At 37.7% G+C, this 16,939-nt stretch overlaps 1 protein-coding gene across 1 annotated transcript; it reads right to left on the reverse strand.

The window, feature by feature from the left end:
• Positions 1–373: 373 nt before the first annotated feature.
• On the reverse strand, positions 374–2,524 carry LOC140250564 (uncharacterized). The gene has a single exon (XM_072333352.1). It carries the CDS (start codon positions 2,479–2,481, stop codon positions 997–999), a length of 1,485 nt encoding a protein of 494 aa, XP_072189453.1. The 5' UTR covers positions 2,482–2,524; the 3' UTR covers positions 374–996.
• Positions 2,525–16,939: the final 14,415 nt, after the last annotated feature.

The raw sequence follows: 16,939 nt of genomic DNA on the forward strand, positions 1-16,939 counted from the left end.
CTTCTTCAGCCTGTGTCTGTCCCAAACTTTCTCACTTTCCAAACTTTCATCATTACATAAACTCACTTTCTCTTTAACCCTTTTTCCTTTATACACTATCCCACTATTTGTACCTTCAGTCACACTTCCACATACCCTCAATAATATAATTACACTTTCTTATACCATCAAAGCAATTTGTCCCATTCCCTTCAGAATCCACAGCTTAAACAATACATTTCTTCAGTTTCCACAAACACCCTTAGTCCAACAACCATGTTTTGAATGGAACTCCAGGACTGATGTGATACTGGAAAACATCAGTGCAAAGGGCTTTATGATAGATTTAATTTGTGACCATATCTAACAAATATTAGATGGGTCCTTGGCTCATTTCCCAATTTGTTAGGAATTTGGAAACACTATGGAGGAGTTTCATGCAAATCACAATCAGTTTAACCACAACAAACAAAACATAATACTATTGCAACCAAAATATGTAATCAAGGGGTATATCAGCATTCCAGCAAGATCACATCTTCAATTTTCCTGTCACAAAACACAAATGGTTAAAGTCAGCTATCAGCCATTCTGTGTTCAGTAAAGGTCCCACGAGGATCTTCTGTAAAATAAAACAAGACAACTTGCCCTTTTGGGGCTATTGTTAATACAATTAAAAAATGAGGGAACAATCCAGCAAGAGTTGATTTTACATTTCATTATCGGGGTGTCCTTAGCCTTCCAAGGATATTTCTTAAGGGATTTCATTAAGGTTAGGGAAACTGTCCTCAGGTTAGCTGAGTCAGTTGACACAGGCTGGCCAGGGAGATAAGTGTTTCCCTGGTTTATCAGTAACTGTATTGTGACTCACAGGGGGAATTGGCAGGAGTGGTGAGGCCTTGGGACAGAAGGTGTTAAATCGAGGATCTCCTTTTGTTGTGAGCTTTCTAATACATCCACCCCTTCACTGCCTTCCCCCCCCCACCTCCCACTCATCTGGGGGAGGGGGCGAAAGCATCAGCTTTCCTTGAGCTTCTTGAGCTTTTGTTCTGGCCACCAGTTAACTAATTTCTCTAGTCTGACTGTGGGTAATCCATTCATCAAATCTCGTGGAACACCCTTTTGCCAGCCAAGTGTCCAGAGACAATTACGTCTATGACCAATATTTCGCCTACCTGTTCTTACTGGCAATGAGACCCTTCCAGTTTCACTGAGGTTTGGGCTAGGTGGCCCAGGGGCAAGGCTGACAGCTGCAAGCCTCACTTTCCTTGGGTCAAATTTACTAGTGTTAGAAATCACCGGCCCATATTTTCTTTCATAGTTAATTAATTCTTGGGCAACCTCCCCCCATGTCCATACTTTATATCCTGACTGCACATGGTTAGAGGTTACAGTTCCTTCTAATGCTGCCCGGGTTCTTTCTCCCTGAGGCAAAGCTTGTATTTTTCCTTGTAGTTGTATACCTATAGGTTTCAGTGATTCTGGAAGCCCCCTAATTAAAGGAGTCATCCTTTCAGGATCAACAGGCATCATCATAGGTGATTCATGATGTGGCTGCAACTTTCTATCATACATCATTTGCAAACAGGCAGCCTTTTGGACACTTTCAACCAATTGATCCACTGTCCCATTAATAGCAAGAGGGTCTCCCCTTTCTAAAGGGTTGAGACCACCAGCCCAGTAAGCAGCCCTCTGTGTTAGGGACCAGGGAGCACGGTTGTTGCCAGTAGTTAAAAATACTCCTGGACCCCAATAACCTTCAGCTTCCTTTTCAGTTAACATTATTTGGTCTCCACCAGTGAGACTGACTCTCCATACATATTCCGTTTCTGATTCTTTTGGAGAACGACTAAAATCCTTTTTCAGTTTTGCTAATTCAGTGACAGAGAAGGGAATTTCTTTAACATTCATTTTAGGATCCAGGTCCTCACCATTATCAAATGCATATTCAGTTTTTATCAAAGGACGCAATTGGGTTGGCGAGTCCTCTAATTTGTCAAGCCCTTCCCTCATTCCTTGTAGTTCCTTCTGAGGAAAAGTTTTTTCTTGAGGCAAATTATGGACAACAGCATTGCTAGTATTCTTATACGCTAATAGTTCCTTAAACGCCATTTGCAACAAAACTGAATTATTTTGCTCTCTTTGTAATTGTTCCTCAAGGTTCACTATTTGATTCTGCAGAGTTTTTACCAATTCTTGCATTACTTTAACTGATTCCTGTAATGCTTGTATGGTTTGGGTTTCTGCCGAATGTTTTTCATCTCGGAACTCCACGGCTGCTTTTAAAGCTGCACCGAGTACCGCACAAATAAACGATTTTCCTTTCCCGGCTCGGGTACGAGCCCCATGTTGTAAAACACAAATGCGGTCTGAAACACTCTGCAAGTTATGCCAGTTTTGTCGTGCCCAATCCACCCCTGATAAAGAGGGCCGAGCACCGTGCTTTTCTAAAAGGTCAAATAGCACATTTTCACTTTTCATAGTGGCAATACTTTCACTCATTTCTCAATACCCTAAAAGATCTACACTAAGGGAAGAAAAGGTACACTTAACTCCTTACCCCTCCCCAGGGAGGCACGCACCAATCAAACAAATGTAAATGCTACAATCATGCCTCCCTTTTGTTTAGAGGAGCACACAAAGACAGCAGGCAAAAACAACACCTTTTGCGTTAAATCGCCCCTTATTTTCCTGCGAGGCCACACAGAGGAAAAAAAAAAACTGCAAATTCCGCACCTAGGTTACAAGACACCTTCAATCCTTGCAACTCGGAGAGGTGCGCACAGAAAAAGTTTAAACAACGCAAATTCTCAAATCACTCCTCCCTTACACAAAAGACCAAGAAGCACAATCAACTCTTACAAAGAACGTGTAAACACCTAAATCGCTCCTGGCTATCCTGTCTGGCCAGAAAAACTTCAAGATTAAAGCTACAAGAGTTACCAAACGCTTCAAAAATTCTCAAAGAGGAATAAACTTCTAGGTTTCTCAAAAAGGGATAAACTTGGAGAGCAACACACGCTTTACGTCAAAAATTACTTCCTCACTTCCCCAAGAGGTGCACACACAAAACTTTTCAAATTCCAAAACACGTTACAAGTTACTTAAACCACAAAAAAAAAATGCAAAATTGTCTTCTCGAGGAGGCACACACGTATAAAACAAAAGCAAATAGTCAAAATTAATTCATACGTCCCTGAGAGGTAAACACAAAGGAAAGTTTCAGAATATGGAGCGGTCTTCCTGGAGAGGTGCTCACATCTAAGTTACCAAAACTGTCGCTCCTTGCAACTCCAGGAGGTGCACATAAAAAAGTTTCAGGCTATATCTGGGAGGACAACACTCTCACGGCGGGTATCCTGTCCGTGACGCCAATAATAAATGTCTCGCTCCAATTTGCAGGAGAGAGGCAAGGTTCTTTGATATGTGTATATACCCGGCGTGAGATTAAGAAGCAACGGTTCAAATGTTGGTCCAACCAGTTTATTAAAGTCCTAGCCTTTTTAGGGAGATGGGGAAGGGAAGGTGGGCGATAGGAAAAGTAGGAAAAAATAAGCAAGGAGTCTGTAGAGAGCAAGAGAGATAGTCACCACCGTGGGTCCAGCGAGGTACACCGTAGGTCCGTTGATTTCAGGAACTCGTCTGATCACCGCGGGGGATGGGAGAAAGTCAGGAAGCGCTGCAGCAAGCCGGCCTTCCGAAGAGGTTTCCCCTCAGGGAATTCTCCGTCAAAGCCATCTTTGGGAGTTCGTCTCCAGAGATCGTCTCCAAAGTCCATCTCCCAAAATCGTCTCCCCAAGATCGTCTCTCAAAATCCCCAGTTTAGCGAGGGCCTTTTATCCCCCATTTCGGTGGGGTTGTTTTTCTTCTTCTTTGAAGTTTGAGGATATCTCGAACAAACACTGAATGTCTAAACAAGCATCTTCTGAAGGCAATCACTCTTTGTAAAATGGTTTAAAACCAGCTTTTGTGACATTCCTGGCCCACAGATAAGCCAGCAGGGGTTGGTGGTGCCTCTGTTTACCAGACACAAGCATTATCGCCTTCTGCAGTGGTCTGCTCCTTCAAGCAGCACCCCTGAAAAAGACTGTTTGTCCTGTCTCTGCTTATCTTTGCAATCATAAGCAGAAATGGCACAATAGCAACCACCATTCACCCTAGATAGTTAGCAGTCGCCAGTCAGAGTCTTATCATCAGAAAAACCTCACGAAGCAAGCTTTGAGACAACAAAAGAAAACCAGATCTGTCCTTCACACAACCCCCCTGCCAAAGCAGGTTCCCTACACCACGTCGCACAGGTAGGCGTCCAGGCGGGTCTTGAATATCTCCAGAGAAGGAGACTCCACCACCTCCCTGGGCAGCCTGTTCCAGTGCTCCATCACCCTCACTATAAAGAAGTTCTTGCGCACATTCGTGCAGAACTTCCTATGCTGAAGTTTCAGCCCATTTCCCCTAGTTCTGTCCCCATGCACTACCGAAAAGAGACCAGCCTTGCCACTATGGCCTCCACACTTCAGGTATTTATAAACCTGGATCAAATCCCCTCTCAGCCTTCTTTTCTCAAGGCTAAACAGACCCAGTTCACTTAGTCTCTCCTCATAGGGAAGATGCTCCAGTCTCTTCACCATCTTTGTGGCCCTCCGCTGGACTTTTTTTCCAAGAGATCCCTGTCTTTTTTGTACTGGGGAGCCCAGAACTGTCCATAGGACTCATGATGAGGTCTTAACAGGGCAGAGTAGAGGGGAAGGATCACCTCCCTCGACCTGCTGGCCACACTCTTTTTAATGCACCCCAGTATGCCATTGGCCTTTTTGGCTACAAGGGCACACTGCTGACTCATGGCCAACCTGTCGTCCACCAGGACACCCAGGTCCCTCTCAGCAGTCCCTCTCCAACAGGTCTTCCCCCAGTCTGTACTGGTGCATGCAATTATTTCTTCCTAGGTGCAAGACTCTACACTTGCTTTTGTTAAACCTCATCTGGTTTCTCGCTGCCCAGCTCTCCAGCCTTTCCCGCTATTTGCTAATTCTGCTCCCACTTCCACCTGCACATTCTCATATGTTTACTGAGTTCTGCCAGTTACTGCACACTCCCAGTCTGGGCCCCTCTGTTCCCAGTCTTCTAAGCTGCAAGTTTTTTTTCACTTTTGAAAGTGACACCTCTAGGATGATAGCCTACCAATTAGTGTGGTGGGGAGTTTTGCTTCTTGGGGCCATCTCCCAGCCTAGAAGTAAGTTAACTCTTTTTGAATCAACATTCCTATACTCTCCCGTGACCTCACAAATTAGTGTTTGGTTCCCATCACATCTTCCCATTCCTATTATCCATTTTTGTCTCTTGCCTGAAAAATTAGGACTACAAGGATTGTGCTGATTTGGAGAGCAATCAAAGATGAAATAATCTATTGTAAGCATTACACTAATGACTGGTCGGATATTAGGAAAAACTGGTTGGTGCCAGGTTGGATATTAGGAAAAAAATATTCTCAGAAAGAATAGTAAGGCATTAGAACAGGCTGCCCAGTGGAGTGGTAGAGTTGTTGCCCCTAGGGGCCCTCATGTAGAAGATAGATGTAGCACTGAAGGATTTGGTTTAGTGTGAATGTTGGTGGTGGTTTTGTATAGACGATCTTAGTAGTCTTTTCCTGCTTTTATGATTCTATGACTGAATATTCTGCTGAAGTTCTTAAAAATCTCAAAGCTTGAATATATTTGCAGTAACAAGTGAAGCAGTTTGGAAAAACAAATGGATATAAATTTCCATCTGCTCACAGAGACAGAATAAAGGGCTACATTCAGCAAATACATATCTTGTGATGAATACTTCAATCAGCTAAGAATAACAATGAGATGTCTCATAATACTTCCTCCCAGCTTCTCTTTGGACAAGATGTGGGCTTTAATGTGGTCCTGAGATTCCCAAGAGCAATCTGGATTTGTTTGTGTATGTACACCTGAAGAAAAACGTGCAAACAAAAGTCAGCCCAAATCATGAAATGAAACTTCCAAATCTAGGAAGTTTGGGGAAAATATATAGCAGAAAGAAAATTATGAAAATGACAATAAATGCAAATAAAATTTATCTCAAATCCTTTTGTCACCACAGTTTCTATAATGAAGAATTTGTGTACAAGACCTTTGAGGAAAAATTTGAATACAATACTGAATGTAACTTCATGTTACATTCTAAGGTACAGCGAGTGCCAAAAAAGTATAGTCAAACAATATAGTCCATTTAAAAGCTTTTAGAAAAACTGTTAAATTATAGATTATGGAGCTAAATCTTTTTTATGTCTTGGGGAAAAAAAAAAAAATAAAATTGTAATTTAGATTCAAATAAAGTAATTTTGGTGAAGGAATAAACTTCTGTTTTAGACTGACAATAACTTCCTGCTCAGTCGTTATGGGCAAAATAGTTATTATTTCATTTTGTTACTGGTTTGGTACATACATTAAATTCACTGTGAAGAGACATGAAGCAGAAAGGAAAGCACATGTAAGTAGCAAGGTTCACTTTAAATCATATTTCATGGAGGTAATCATACCACTGTATGATAACACTAAGCTATTTTGTGACATTTAAAAACAATGGATTTTATGTAGATTTAAGTTGTTATAAGTAAGCGTTGAGAATCTCTTTGTATTAAGAACTGTAAAGTATTCAATTATAACAGTGTAGAATGGTGTATATTTATAAATATTGATTGCTTGAATGTTGTTTAAAAATTTTTGACATGTAATTCCAACAGCTCATCTCTATTTGAATTTTTAAGATATACATACATACATATATATATATATATATATATATATATATATATAAGAAAATAGAAGTCTTGTGCTTCTTTTTCAAAAAGAGGTTTTGTTTGCTTCTTTGTTTTGGAAGAGAATAGTAACTAGGATGAAATTCATCTAATTTCATTTAGTAAAACTAGACATTTGATGTGATTTGTTCCTTTCTGTTTACAGGTCTGCTTAGTGCTCTAGACTCTAGAGGCTAATCTTCAGAGTCTCCATAACAGTTAGAGAAAAGAAACTGCAGAGACAGATTAATGCTCCTGGTCTCAGATCTTGATGCGGATGAAATAAATCATGACTGAAGGTGCCAGTTTCTCTTCAGACTGAGGAAGAAACAGGAGATACAGCCATGGCCTGAACCTCAAGTAAGAGAACTGCATACCGCCTTCATGGTTGGTGTTTTTGATGATGTCACTGCTATTTTTTTCTTTTTCTCCAGTTTAATGTGCTCTAATACAAAAAATTTTGCTTAGTGCTCTGAAAAGCTATTTTTTCACCTACATGGTCTTCTTGCTTAGTGTCCATATAGGACTGTATTGTTATCATTTTTAAAAATGATGATGGAGCAAAAGCTCCTTTTTTTTGCTTCCTCCCATTTTGTTGTGGTTTAACCAGATAGGCTGCTGAGTAGCACACAGCCCCATCCCTGACACTGTGATAGGGGAGGTGATGCACATTGCAAATTTCTTGCCACCTGTTGACAAGTGTTCATCCAGGCCCCTGGCAAATTCTATCAGTTTTATGACTGAGCTACTTGGTATGGAACATCCATTTGGGTCAACCTTCCTTGTTCTGTTCTCTCCCAGCTGATTCTGCACCCCAGGACTCCTCACTGACAGGGCAATATGCAAAGCCCAAAGTATATTGTAGGTATATTGGTTGGTTACTGCGTTACTACTTCGCTATGTTCTAATAATGAGCTATCTTTAATTATAAAAAAATAGAATTTCAAATAGTATTCCTATTAAAATTAAATGCCATATTATTATCATAGAATGGGCTATGAAGTTATTTATAAAAATATCACTCTCTCTGAAAAATGTATACATATTTATTTATCATACACATATTAAAAAAATAGATTAAAATATGCATTTTGATGCACAGGAAAATTACAAGTGTGTACTTATTTATGTACATTGGAAGCATTAAATAGTAAGTAGTTAGAATTTTGAGTGAGAATTTATATTTATAGTCCTTTTCCTGGTCAAATGTGTAAATATTTGTGAATGGAAAAAAAATTAAATGGCCATGCCATTTGGAACAATCAAAACTTGGAGATAATGTACCCTGAAAGATTATTTCTGTAAAAGATAGAGTGGCAATAATAATGTGATTACTATAGAAAATCAGATAGGAATAAGTGGGTTATTAAACTAAGTTGTTGATTTTGCCATAATTTTGAAGTAAGTAGCATCTAGAGGGCCCCTTACAACATTATTTTTCACCTGTTGAAACTGCAGTTGATTCCTGTTTTACACTAGATCCCTCAGTATGATGAAAATGCTTTGCACAGCAACTGGACTGCACTGTCTCTAAAGGCCAGCCTCACTGTTTCTTGCTACTATGGAGTTATTATCTACAGAAATGCTTGGAGGGCCCATAATGATGCCAATCCCCACTCGACATTTTTTACCCTTTTGTCAATATCTTAAGCCATTTGAAGTATCAACATCACAGAGAATCATCAAAATACAGTTACACTGCTGTCAAGTAACAACATGAGGTTTAGAGATGTGTAATATCCAGCTATAAAGTACTATTACAGCATTTCCAATCTGTGCTTTTGATCATAGACAGAAAAGCAGCACTACTGCTGTAATAAGGCTTCAAAATAAAACTTCAAATTTTGCTTTCTCATTAGCTTTCTTGCTGTTCATAAACCAAGGTATCATTTTACTGATTATTAATATATAAAAATTCTAATACGTCAGTTCATTTTTTTACATGTTCATCAGAGTGCTTCACTTCAGCTTTCAGCGAAAACAGCCCAACAGATATAATTTTAATTCCATATGGAGAAAGTGTATTTGAATATTTTGCCCAGACTATTTACCACTGCATATTATATGAGCTACAACAAATGTGCGTAAATAGAAATATAAGTACTAATATTTATATACATACTTTATAGGTAGCAAACTTGAGACAGATGTCTAAAGTATTAAGAAATATGTGTTCAGATTTTTCCATCATCAATATATAGGTGAATAATTTCACTCACAAATCACTTGTATGTATATTTAAACCCCAAATATTCAAAATCATTGTAGGTGTCAAGTTTCAGCAGGAGATGTGGGGAGAATGTCATTATTGTTATATTCTAATTCCAGAAACTGTCACTTAAGAAGAGCTGTTTTTATTGGAGTTGCTGAAGACATGAGCAACTGAGAAAGCTTAACCTTAAAAATTCCTCTTATCATTTCACCTCACAATGGAAACACAAATCCTGATCAAAAATAATCTTAGATTTATTAAATGTAGAAAAGGAATTCAATAAAAACAAATCACGCTTTGAACTGAAACCGAATAATGTCCTATGCCCTTTTGGATTTTGGTTCTGATGTATGAAATACATTGATAATTGCTATATATTTTCACAAAAATTAGAAAGAACAGTGTTCCAATCCTAAGATAAAAAAAGATACATTTTAAATTTCAGTACCTCCTCTATGGAAAATCCTCCAATATTTTCTAAAGGAAAGTCACCCAAAACCATGACAAAGCATTTTAGAACTTGTGTCTCTTTTTGTCCTGTACAGGATGAACAACATGCTAGAAGTTACCTGTCTCACAGGTAAGTCAATAAAATATTCCTACTTACTTGGATGAAAGCTGGATCTGACTCAATGTGAAGAGCTATTGCTGCAGTTCTAGGACTCTGACAGAACTGGAGAATAAAAACAATGCACAGAATACAGTTCTTAACACCTTGCAGAGGAAGTAAGATCAGCCAGATGTTCTGTGTTTTTTCCCTTTATGACCTACCAGTGGTGCTTCATGCTTTGTTAGCTTCCCAGAATGTCAAATTAGATGAAGTCAAGTCTAAACTTTTACTAACATTTTTTGAACTTTTCCTGTCTGTAAGTGAAGAGGAAGTGAAGTTTCAGGGACCTTTGGGATAATGTACTTGAAACAATTTTATTTTCTGCCCTTCTCTAACATAAATAAGAAGGACCAAATGTACTCGGCAATGAATATAAAGAAAAGCTAGAGAGAAGGATCAGAAAACTTGTCTTTTCTATGTGTTAGTTCAGTCTACTCTTCCTGCATTGCCACTGACTTTAATTTCCCCTCTAGCTCTATAAAAACTTCTAGCTGTCTCTTAAATTCATTTATAGCATGCGCTTCAGTGGACCTACCTGACAACTTATTCCTCATGTTTATTACTCTTAGAATGAAATACTCCTGCTTGAAGACTGCTGTTGTCTCCACTTAAAGGGATATTTTCTACTTATCAGGTTTTGTTTTGTTTTAAATTGACTAATTTTTTAAAACAGTCTTTTTTACCGACACATTCCTCTTTTAACTTTACACACAGATCTCAATATCTATAATTGTATCTCTGCTCTGCCACTGAGGTATAGCACAGTCTTTTGGATAGGTTAGAAAGATTATCATACTTCTCTGTCACTGCAGTAGGTGCTGTTATAGTTATAGAATTTTACAGGTCCCCCACGTAACTATGTGTTATCTTTTCAGATAAAATAACTGGATGTTTGGCAGGATGCTGTGAGAGCAACTAAACATTAGCAGAATGGTGATGTTGTCCAGTCACCTAACTATCTAAAATAAACTGTCTGCCATACTAACCCTGTATGTCTTTCAGCACTGAAAGTGCTAATGGTTATTTGAAGCACCAGCTGAAGTTCTTCTGTCACCTTTTCAAAAAATGATTGTTTATTGTTATTGGGTATGTTTTGATATGGTGAAATCTCATGTGACTGTTCTTACAACACTTACAGAGCACAGCATAGGACAATTTATTTCTTTACGATTGTTATTTTTAGTATGCTTAAAAAAAAAAAAAACACATTAGAAAACCTACAGCATAACTTTTTTTTGAAATCTGCTGTAAGGAGCAGAATTAACTTGTTGGCATAAGAGAAAGGTATAAAAACTAACCTTATTGGACAGTAACAGCAAAAAAGAATTTCCTCTAGCTTCATCAGGATACTGATGTGACCAATTAGAGAAACAATTACAGGTTTGTTTCTGTGTTTACATAACAAATGGTCATGCACTTTTAGTGGAGGACACCACAGTGATGATCTTCAGTGCTGATCTTGTGCAAGATTAGAATAATCAACGCCATGTTTCCTTAGTTTTTTACTGCTCCATGGTCTCCATAGTTTCACATACTTCATGTGGGATAATGACATGTGAATAGTTCAACCTTGTTAAAGTAAACTTTGTCCTCCTTCATGGAGTGATTTACACCTGGTATTCTAGACACATGCATGAGACAAGCTTTGCTTTCTTTTTGCAGTTTATACCTTTAAAATCCAGTTCGGATGGCAACACCAAAAAGGAACTGATCTGTTGGAGAGGTACTCAGCTGCTAACACTGATATTCTGTTGCAGTAATTAAAGAAGTAGTAGTAGGAATTAAATTCTTCTACTAAATCTCTTCATTCTTATCATTTAAAACTTCCTAACTTCACAGCGCAGACAGGAAGAACGGTTAATACATTCTTATTCAGACCACATTCAGGTGCAAAAACTGCACCTATTGGTAAAATGGCCTATGAAGAGAGGCTGAGGGAAATGGTGTTGTTTAGTCTGGGGGAAAGGAGTCTGAGGGGAGACTTTATCGTTCTATTCCAGTGTCTGAAAGCTGCTTACAGTGAGCAGCGTTGATCCCTTCTCACTGGTGACAGGTGACAGGATGAGGGGAAATGGCCTCAGGTTGCACCAGGGTAAGTTTAGGTTGTATATCAGGAAAAACTTCTTCACAGAAAGGGCTGTTAAGCTCTGGAATACGTTTCCCAGGGAGGTGGTTGATTCACCATCCCTGGATGTGTTTAAAAACTGTTTGGCTGTGGTGCTCAGGGACACGACTTAGCAGAGGGTTGTTAAAGTTAGGTTATTATGGTTAGGTTGTTGTTGGACTTGATGATCTTCAAGATTTTTTCCAACCTAAGTGATTCTACAATTCTATGACTCTCCAGACTCATCAGCTCCAGCTCTCTCAGCCTGTCCTCACAGAAATGGTGCATCCTGGATGCACTTCAGGAAGTCCATTTCTCCCCTGTGCTGAGGAGTCCATATCTGGATGCAATACTCCAAGTGAGGCCTCACCATTGCAGAGTAGAGAGATCACCTCCCTCGACCTGCTGGCCATGCTTCTTTTGATGCAGCTAAGGATACAGTTGGCTTTCTTGGCTACAAGGGCACACTGCTACTTGCCAGCCACCAGAACCTTCAAGCCTTTTTTGTCAGCCTGTCTGCATTGCTCACTTGCTGGGGAATCGTAGAATGGTTTGGGTTGGAAGGGACCTTTGAGATCATCTAGTTCAAAATACAGGGATACCTCCCTCTGGTCTAGGCTGTTCAAAGCCCCATCCAACCTGGCTTTGAATGCTTCCAGGCATTTATAGCCACGCTGGGCAACCTGTATCTCACCACCCTCATAGAAAATAATTTCTTCCCGATATCTAGTATAGATCTACACTCTTCTAGTTTAAAGCCATTTACCCTTGTCCTGTCACTACCTGCCCTCTTGGGGCATGTCATCTTGGACTTTCTTTTTTCTGATTGGCATACTTATGGAAGTTCTTGTTCTTCTTTGCATCCCTTGCCAAGTCCGGTATCAGTTTGACCTGGCCTTCCTGACCCCATCCGTACACAGCCTAATAGCACCCCTATAATCTTCCCAGGGTACCTGTTCCTGTTTCCACCACTTATGCATTTTCTTTCTCTTCTCCAGTTTGATCATCAGTTCCTGATTCATCCATGCCTTTCCTGATTCATCCATGCCTATCACTTGCTTTCCATCCCAGACCTCCTACACCAGGGGATGGAGGACTCCTAAATGGAAAATATATATTATTTTTGCAATATTGTAATTTATATTAAGAATAATCTGTGGGGTTTTTTTGTTTGCTTGTTTGATTGATTGATTGATTGATTTTGTTTTGTTTTGTTTTGCTTTCTTTTTGTTTGTTTGTTTTTTAAGTGCAATGGTTTAGTGCATCATTTCCAGATATACTTTTGCTAAATTGGAGAGCTTTGTTTTCCTCAGTATAGTTATTATTAACCTCTTTGGGGGATATAATAAGAAAGCATCATGCTTAGAGAACTGCGGGAAGGGGGAGACAGTCTTCTATTAGAACTGTACCTTCTGGGTAAAATATGAAGAGCAGTTCTCACATTATTAAGCTGGGTTGATCCCTTCAGTCTAGTTAGAAAGCTTCTGGGCTTGTTCCCAGAGTTGGCTAATTTTAGGTAGACTACACAATGTGCCATGTTTCCATCTACTGATGAAGGTTAAGCATTTTATCATCTTAAAATGTCTGTGTCCTCAGGCATCATCTCTACAGGACTGATTTCATCAACTTTTAGATGTTGTTGCCATGGAAAACCTTTATATTGCTCAAATAACTTACATATTCTTATCCTGTATTTCACTCCCTCTTTGAACATATGGAAGCAGACAGAAGACTGTGCTAAATATAAAATCTATCAGAATTTGAATATCCAGTATGCACCTTGAGTGTATTATTATCTGATGAAATATATGATCCCAAATCAGATGTTTATTATACACTTTTGATCGTTAGATGCATATATTGCATTTCATGTGTTAGCTATAACATGTAACTCAAGGATTTTATATTTAGGATAATTATTAAAGAACTTTTTGATTTCATAGTTTTCTTCCTCGTCCCCCTGTCTACATATATATCTATATATTAGTTCAACTACTTCATAAATTGATTGTGTCAAACAAGTAAGTATGTTCAGTGAAGTAACAACTTTTTTTTTTTTTTTTTTATTTTAACCAAGAGTAGCATTACGGTTCCTCCTTGTGGGCAGTGATTAATTTATATTATTTGTATGATTACATTAAGCAATTATACTCTAAAAAAAATTCTTTGGAACTGTCAAAACATGTATTTGAACTTTAACTGCTAATATAGTAGAGAATTTTGTCTCGGAATCAACAACTTCACATCCATTAAAAATAAACTTTCAGTTCAGATATTTTCTTAATATTTTATGATTCTCTAAGAGAGAAATAAAGCATAGTTTTATTTCCACTTATGAATCTACCAAGAGATCTTAGCTGTGATGAGCAATGTGCTTTCAATCATAGATACTATCAGTTGTTTTTTTAAAATCGTATTTATCCCCATTTGATGTACTGGCATCTGTAGTGACATTAGCGATTTGCTGTGATTTAAGGACCTAATACAGCAAAGTGCTTGAGAAGTGCTCAATTTTCTACATGGAAGTAGATCAATCAAATTACTTTGGACTTTAGAGCTTAAATATGGTAAAGTGCTTTCATAAATTTGCATTCAAAAGAAAGTATTAGGATCAAAGCTTTCTTCACATCATTCACAGTCACCACCTGCATAGGTGTTTGTAGCTGACTGACAAACATTTCCTTTCCCTTCTTATCCCACATAATACTGCACATTTAAAGTTAAAAAGAAAATGAAAGGAGGGAGAGGGTCATCTTACTTAGTTTTGGATCTATATTTTTACATCTCAAACTTACAGGAGTGTTTTATCAGAATCAGCAGTTCAGATGGGAATTAAGAAAGATTTCTTGAATATCTAAATAAGTAAAACTGAAGTGATCTAATACTAATAGAAGCAGAGAAATCAGAACCGAGATGTTGGAACAGCAGTGAGAAAAGGTCTTGCATTTTGATTTTTATTATCTTTCAAAGTTGATTTCATATCAACATTCATGGTAATGTTCTTCATATAAATAAAATATTGTTCAAAAAGAGCTAAGAAGGTTTAGAAGGTTATTCTTGTCCTTGATGGTTTCTGACAATGCAGCCATTTCTCATTTTCTCATTCAGAAAATTGAAGCTGCTTAGTGCATGAAACATAAAAAAATTATGAGAACTATCTTTTGAGACAAATAAGAGAACACATTCATGGGGTACTACTATGATACTTATAACCACAATGAAATTGTTCATATTTGGAGAATAGTGGAAGAAAATGAACCTCCAGTCACAGTGCAAATATTATTGGGGAAGATAAAATCAAAATTAATTTTACCAGTGTCATAGCTTCTAATGTTTATAAAACTTCAGATTTGCACTTCCTGTAATTCTATCTATCACTTATAGGAAGGGTGACAGATTCTTTGTACACTGATTATGTTCCCTAATCTTACTCATCAACCTGCAATTGAAACATGAGAAAAGATGCACTTGCAGGGAAAACATGACCTTCTTATTTCATTCGTCTTTAAAAGGTCTTTGTTAATCATTTATACTACAGTGAATCCCAGGAGGAAGGGAACAGCTATCAAGCATTATTCTTTAGCTCTCATGTTTGCTATATCTTCCTTTAAAACTTAGAAAAATAAAAAATAATAAAATTGCTGTGGTACTGTTAGATATTTGTAGAGGAAGGTTTAAGAAGTCAGTCATCTGAAACCCTTAGTTATTCCAGACTTGATAGATTACAGCTATATCATTTATCAGTCAATAATGAGCTGCAAAGACTTCTAATTAAATGCTTGTATCAGATTCACTTATTAATGTGTAAGTCAATAGAAAATGCACACTTCAGTGCATGAAGCAAAACAATTTACACTGAAAGGTAAACTACCAATTAAAGGAAAGGAGTTATACCAAAATTTGTTTCACTGGTTAGATGACTGCAGAGGACCGCTTCTTTTCAGACAGGTGTGACACCACTTCAAAGAAGTGAGGAATTGCTTAATTTGGTTATAACGGTGCTAATTATCTAATCTGAATTCATTTGAGAAAAATCAGCATTTATTTGCTTTCATAAAAATAGAAAGAAAGCAATTTAGTCTGTCCAGATACTCCAAATATACACAAGGAGAGGTCCTATCATAAATCCTACCATAATCTTTTCATTAAATCATGTTATTTTACTTAATTGAACTTGAAAAACAAACAAACAACAACAACAAAACAAACAAACAAACAAACAAAAACAAACAAACAAAAAAAAAACTTTCCAGGCTGAGTTTCCAGGTTTTGTTACAAATACATTAAATATTCTCTCTCTTGTCTCTTTTTGTTTGTTTGTTTGTTTGTTTGTTTGTTTTGTTTTTCTTGTATGACTAGCAACTTGCATTCTCATTTTTTCTTATCTGCTGCTAAGGATTACTTTAGCTTAAGAATAAGTCATTTTCCATCCATAGGTACAATGAATGTATAAAACAAAGAACAAAGACTTCGTTGTGGGAATGTATGTAAACAGTATAATTGCATACTCCCATAGAAACTGTTCAAGCTGTCCTGAAAGAGAAAGGATTGGAGAATAATAGGAAAGATTTTGCAGTGGCTGTGGATAAACACAAAGTTCTGCAGCATGTAGTGAGACAGATGGGAGCACTCCTACATCTGAGAGTTAATCAGAACACTAGTTAAAGGGCTATGCCTAAATTAATAAAAAGAAAAATCAAGCTGCACACATCAGAGAATCCAGCCTGGTATTTGCTTTTTTATTATAAGCTGTACATTTCAGTGTGACTGTAAAAAGTTCTATCACTCAATTAGCCATACAGCACACAAGAACTTTGCTACATAATCAATGTCTTTCTTACTAAATTTGTTCCTGTAGGTTGAGTAATATTTAAATGCCTACAGGAAATCATTTTTCAACAATTTATGCTTATGCATAACCTATGATACAACAAAGCAGATGAATACATGAATATCTTGATAACTAGTGTATTCGCCCTACCGTAGCTCCCAAATTTAATTCTCCATGCTGCTATTACACAATTCATTATTCATACATGATGGCACTGATCAAAAGAATGCAGAAATCTGCTTTGAATTGTGCACTGATTTCAGCCAGATACTGTGTCTAACTGGCTTTTTATTTTTCTTTTATTTACTCATCATAAAAGAAGTCCTAATATGGTATTTCCACAGCTATTGTCATGGTTTTGTAATTTTTTTATTGGTATCCCACATCATAACATCATGTGG

This window comes from Excalfactoria chinensis, chromosome 3 (genome assembly GCF_039878825.1).
Source record: "Excalfactoria chinensis isolate bCotChi1 chromosome 3, bCotChi1.hap2, whole genome shotgun sequence".
NCBI classification, from domain to species: domain Eukaryota; kingdom Metazoa; phylum Chordata; class Aves; order Galliformes; family Phasianidae; genus Excalfactoria; species Excalfactoria chinensis.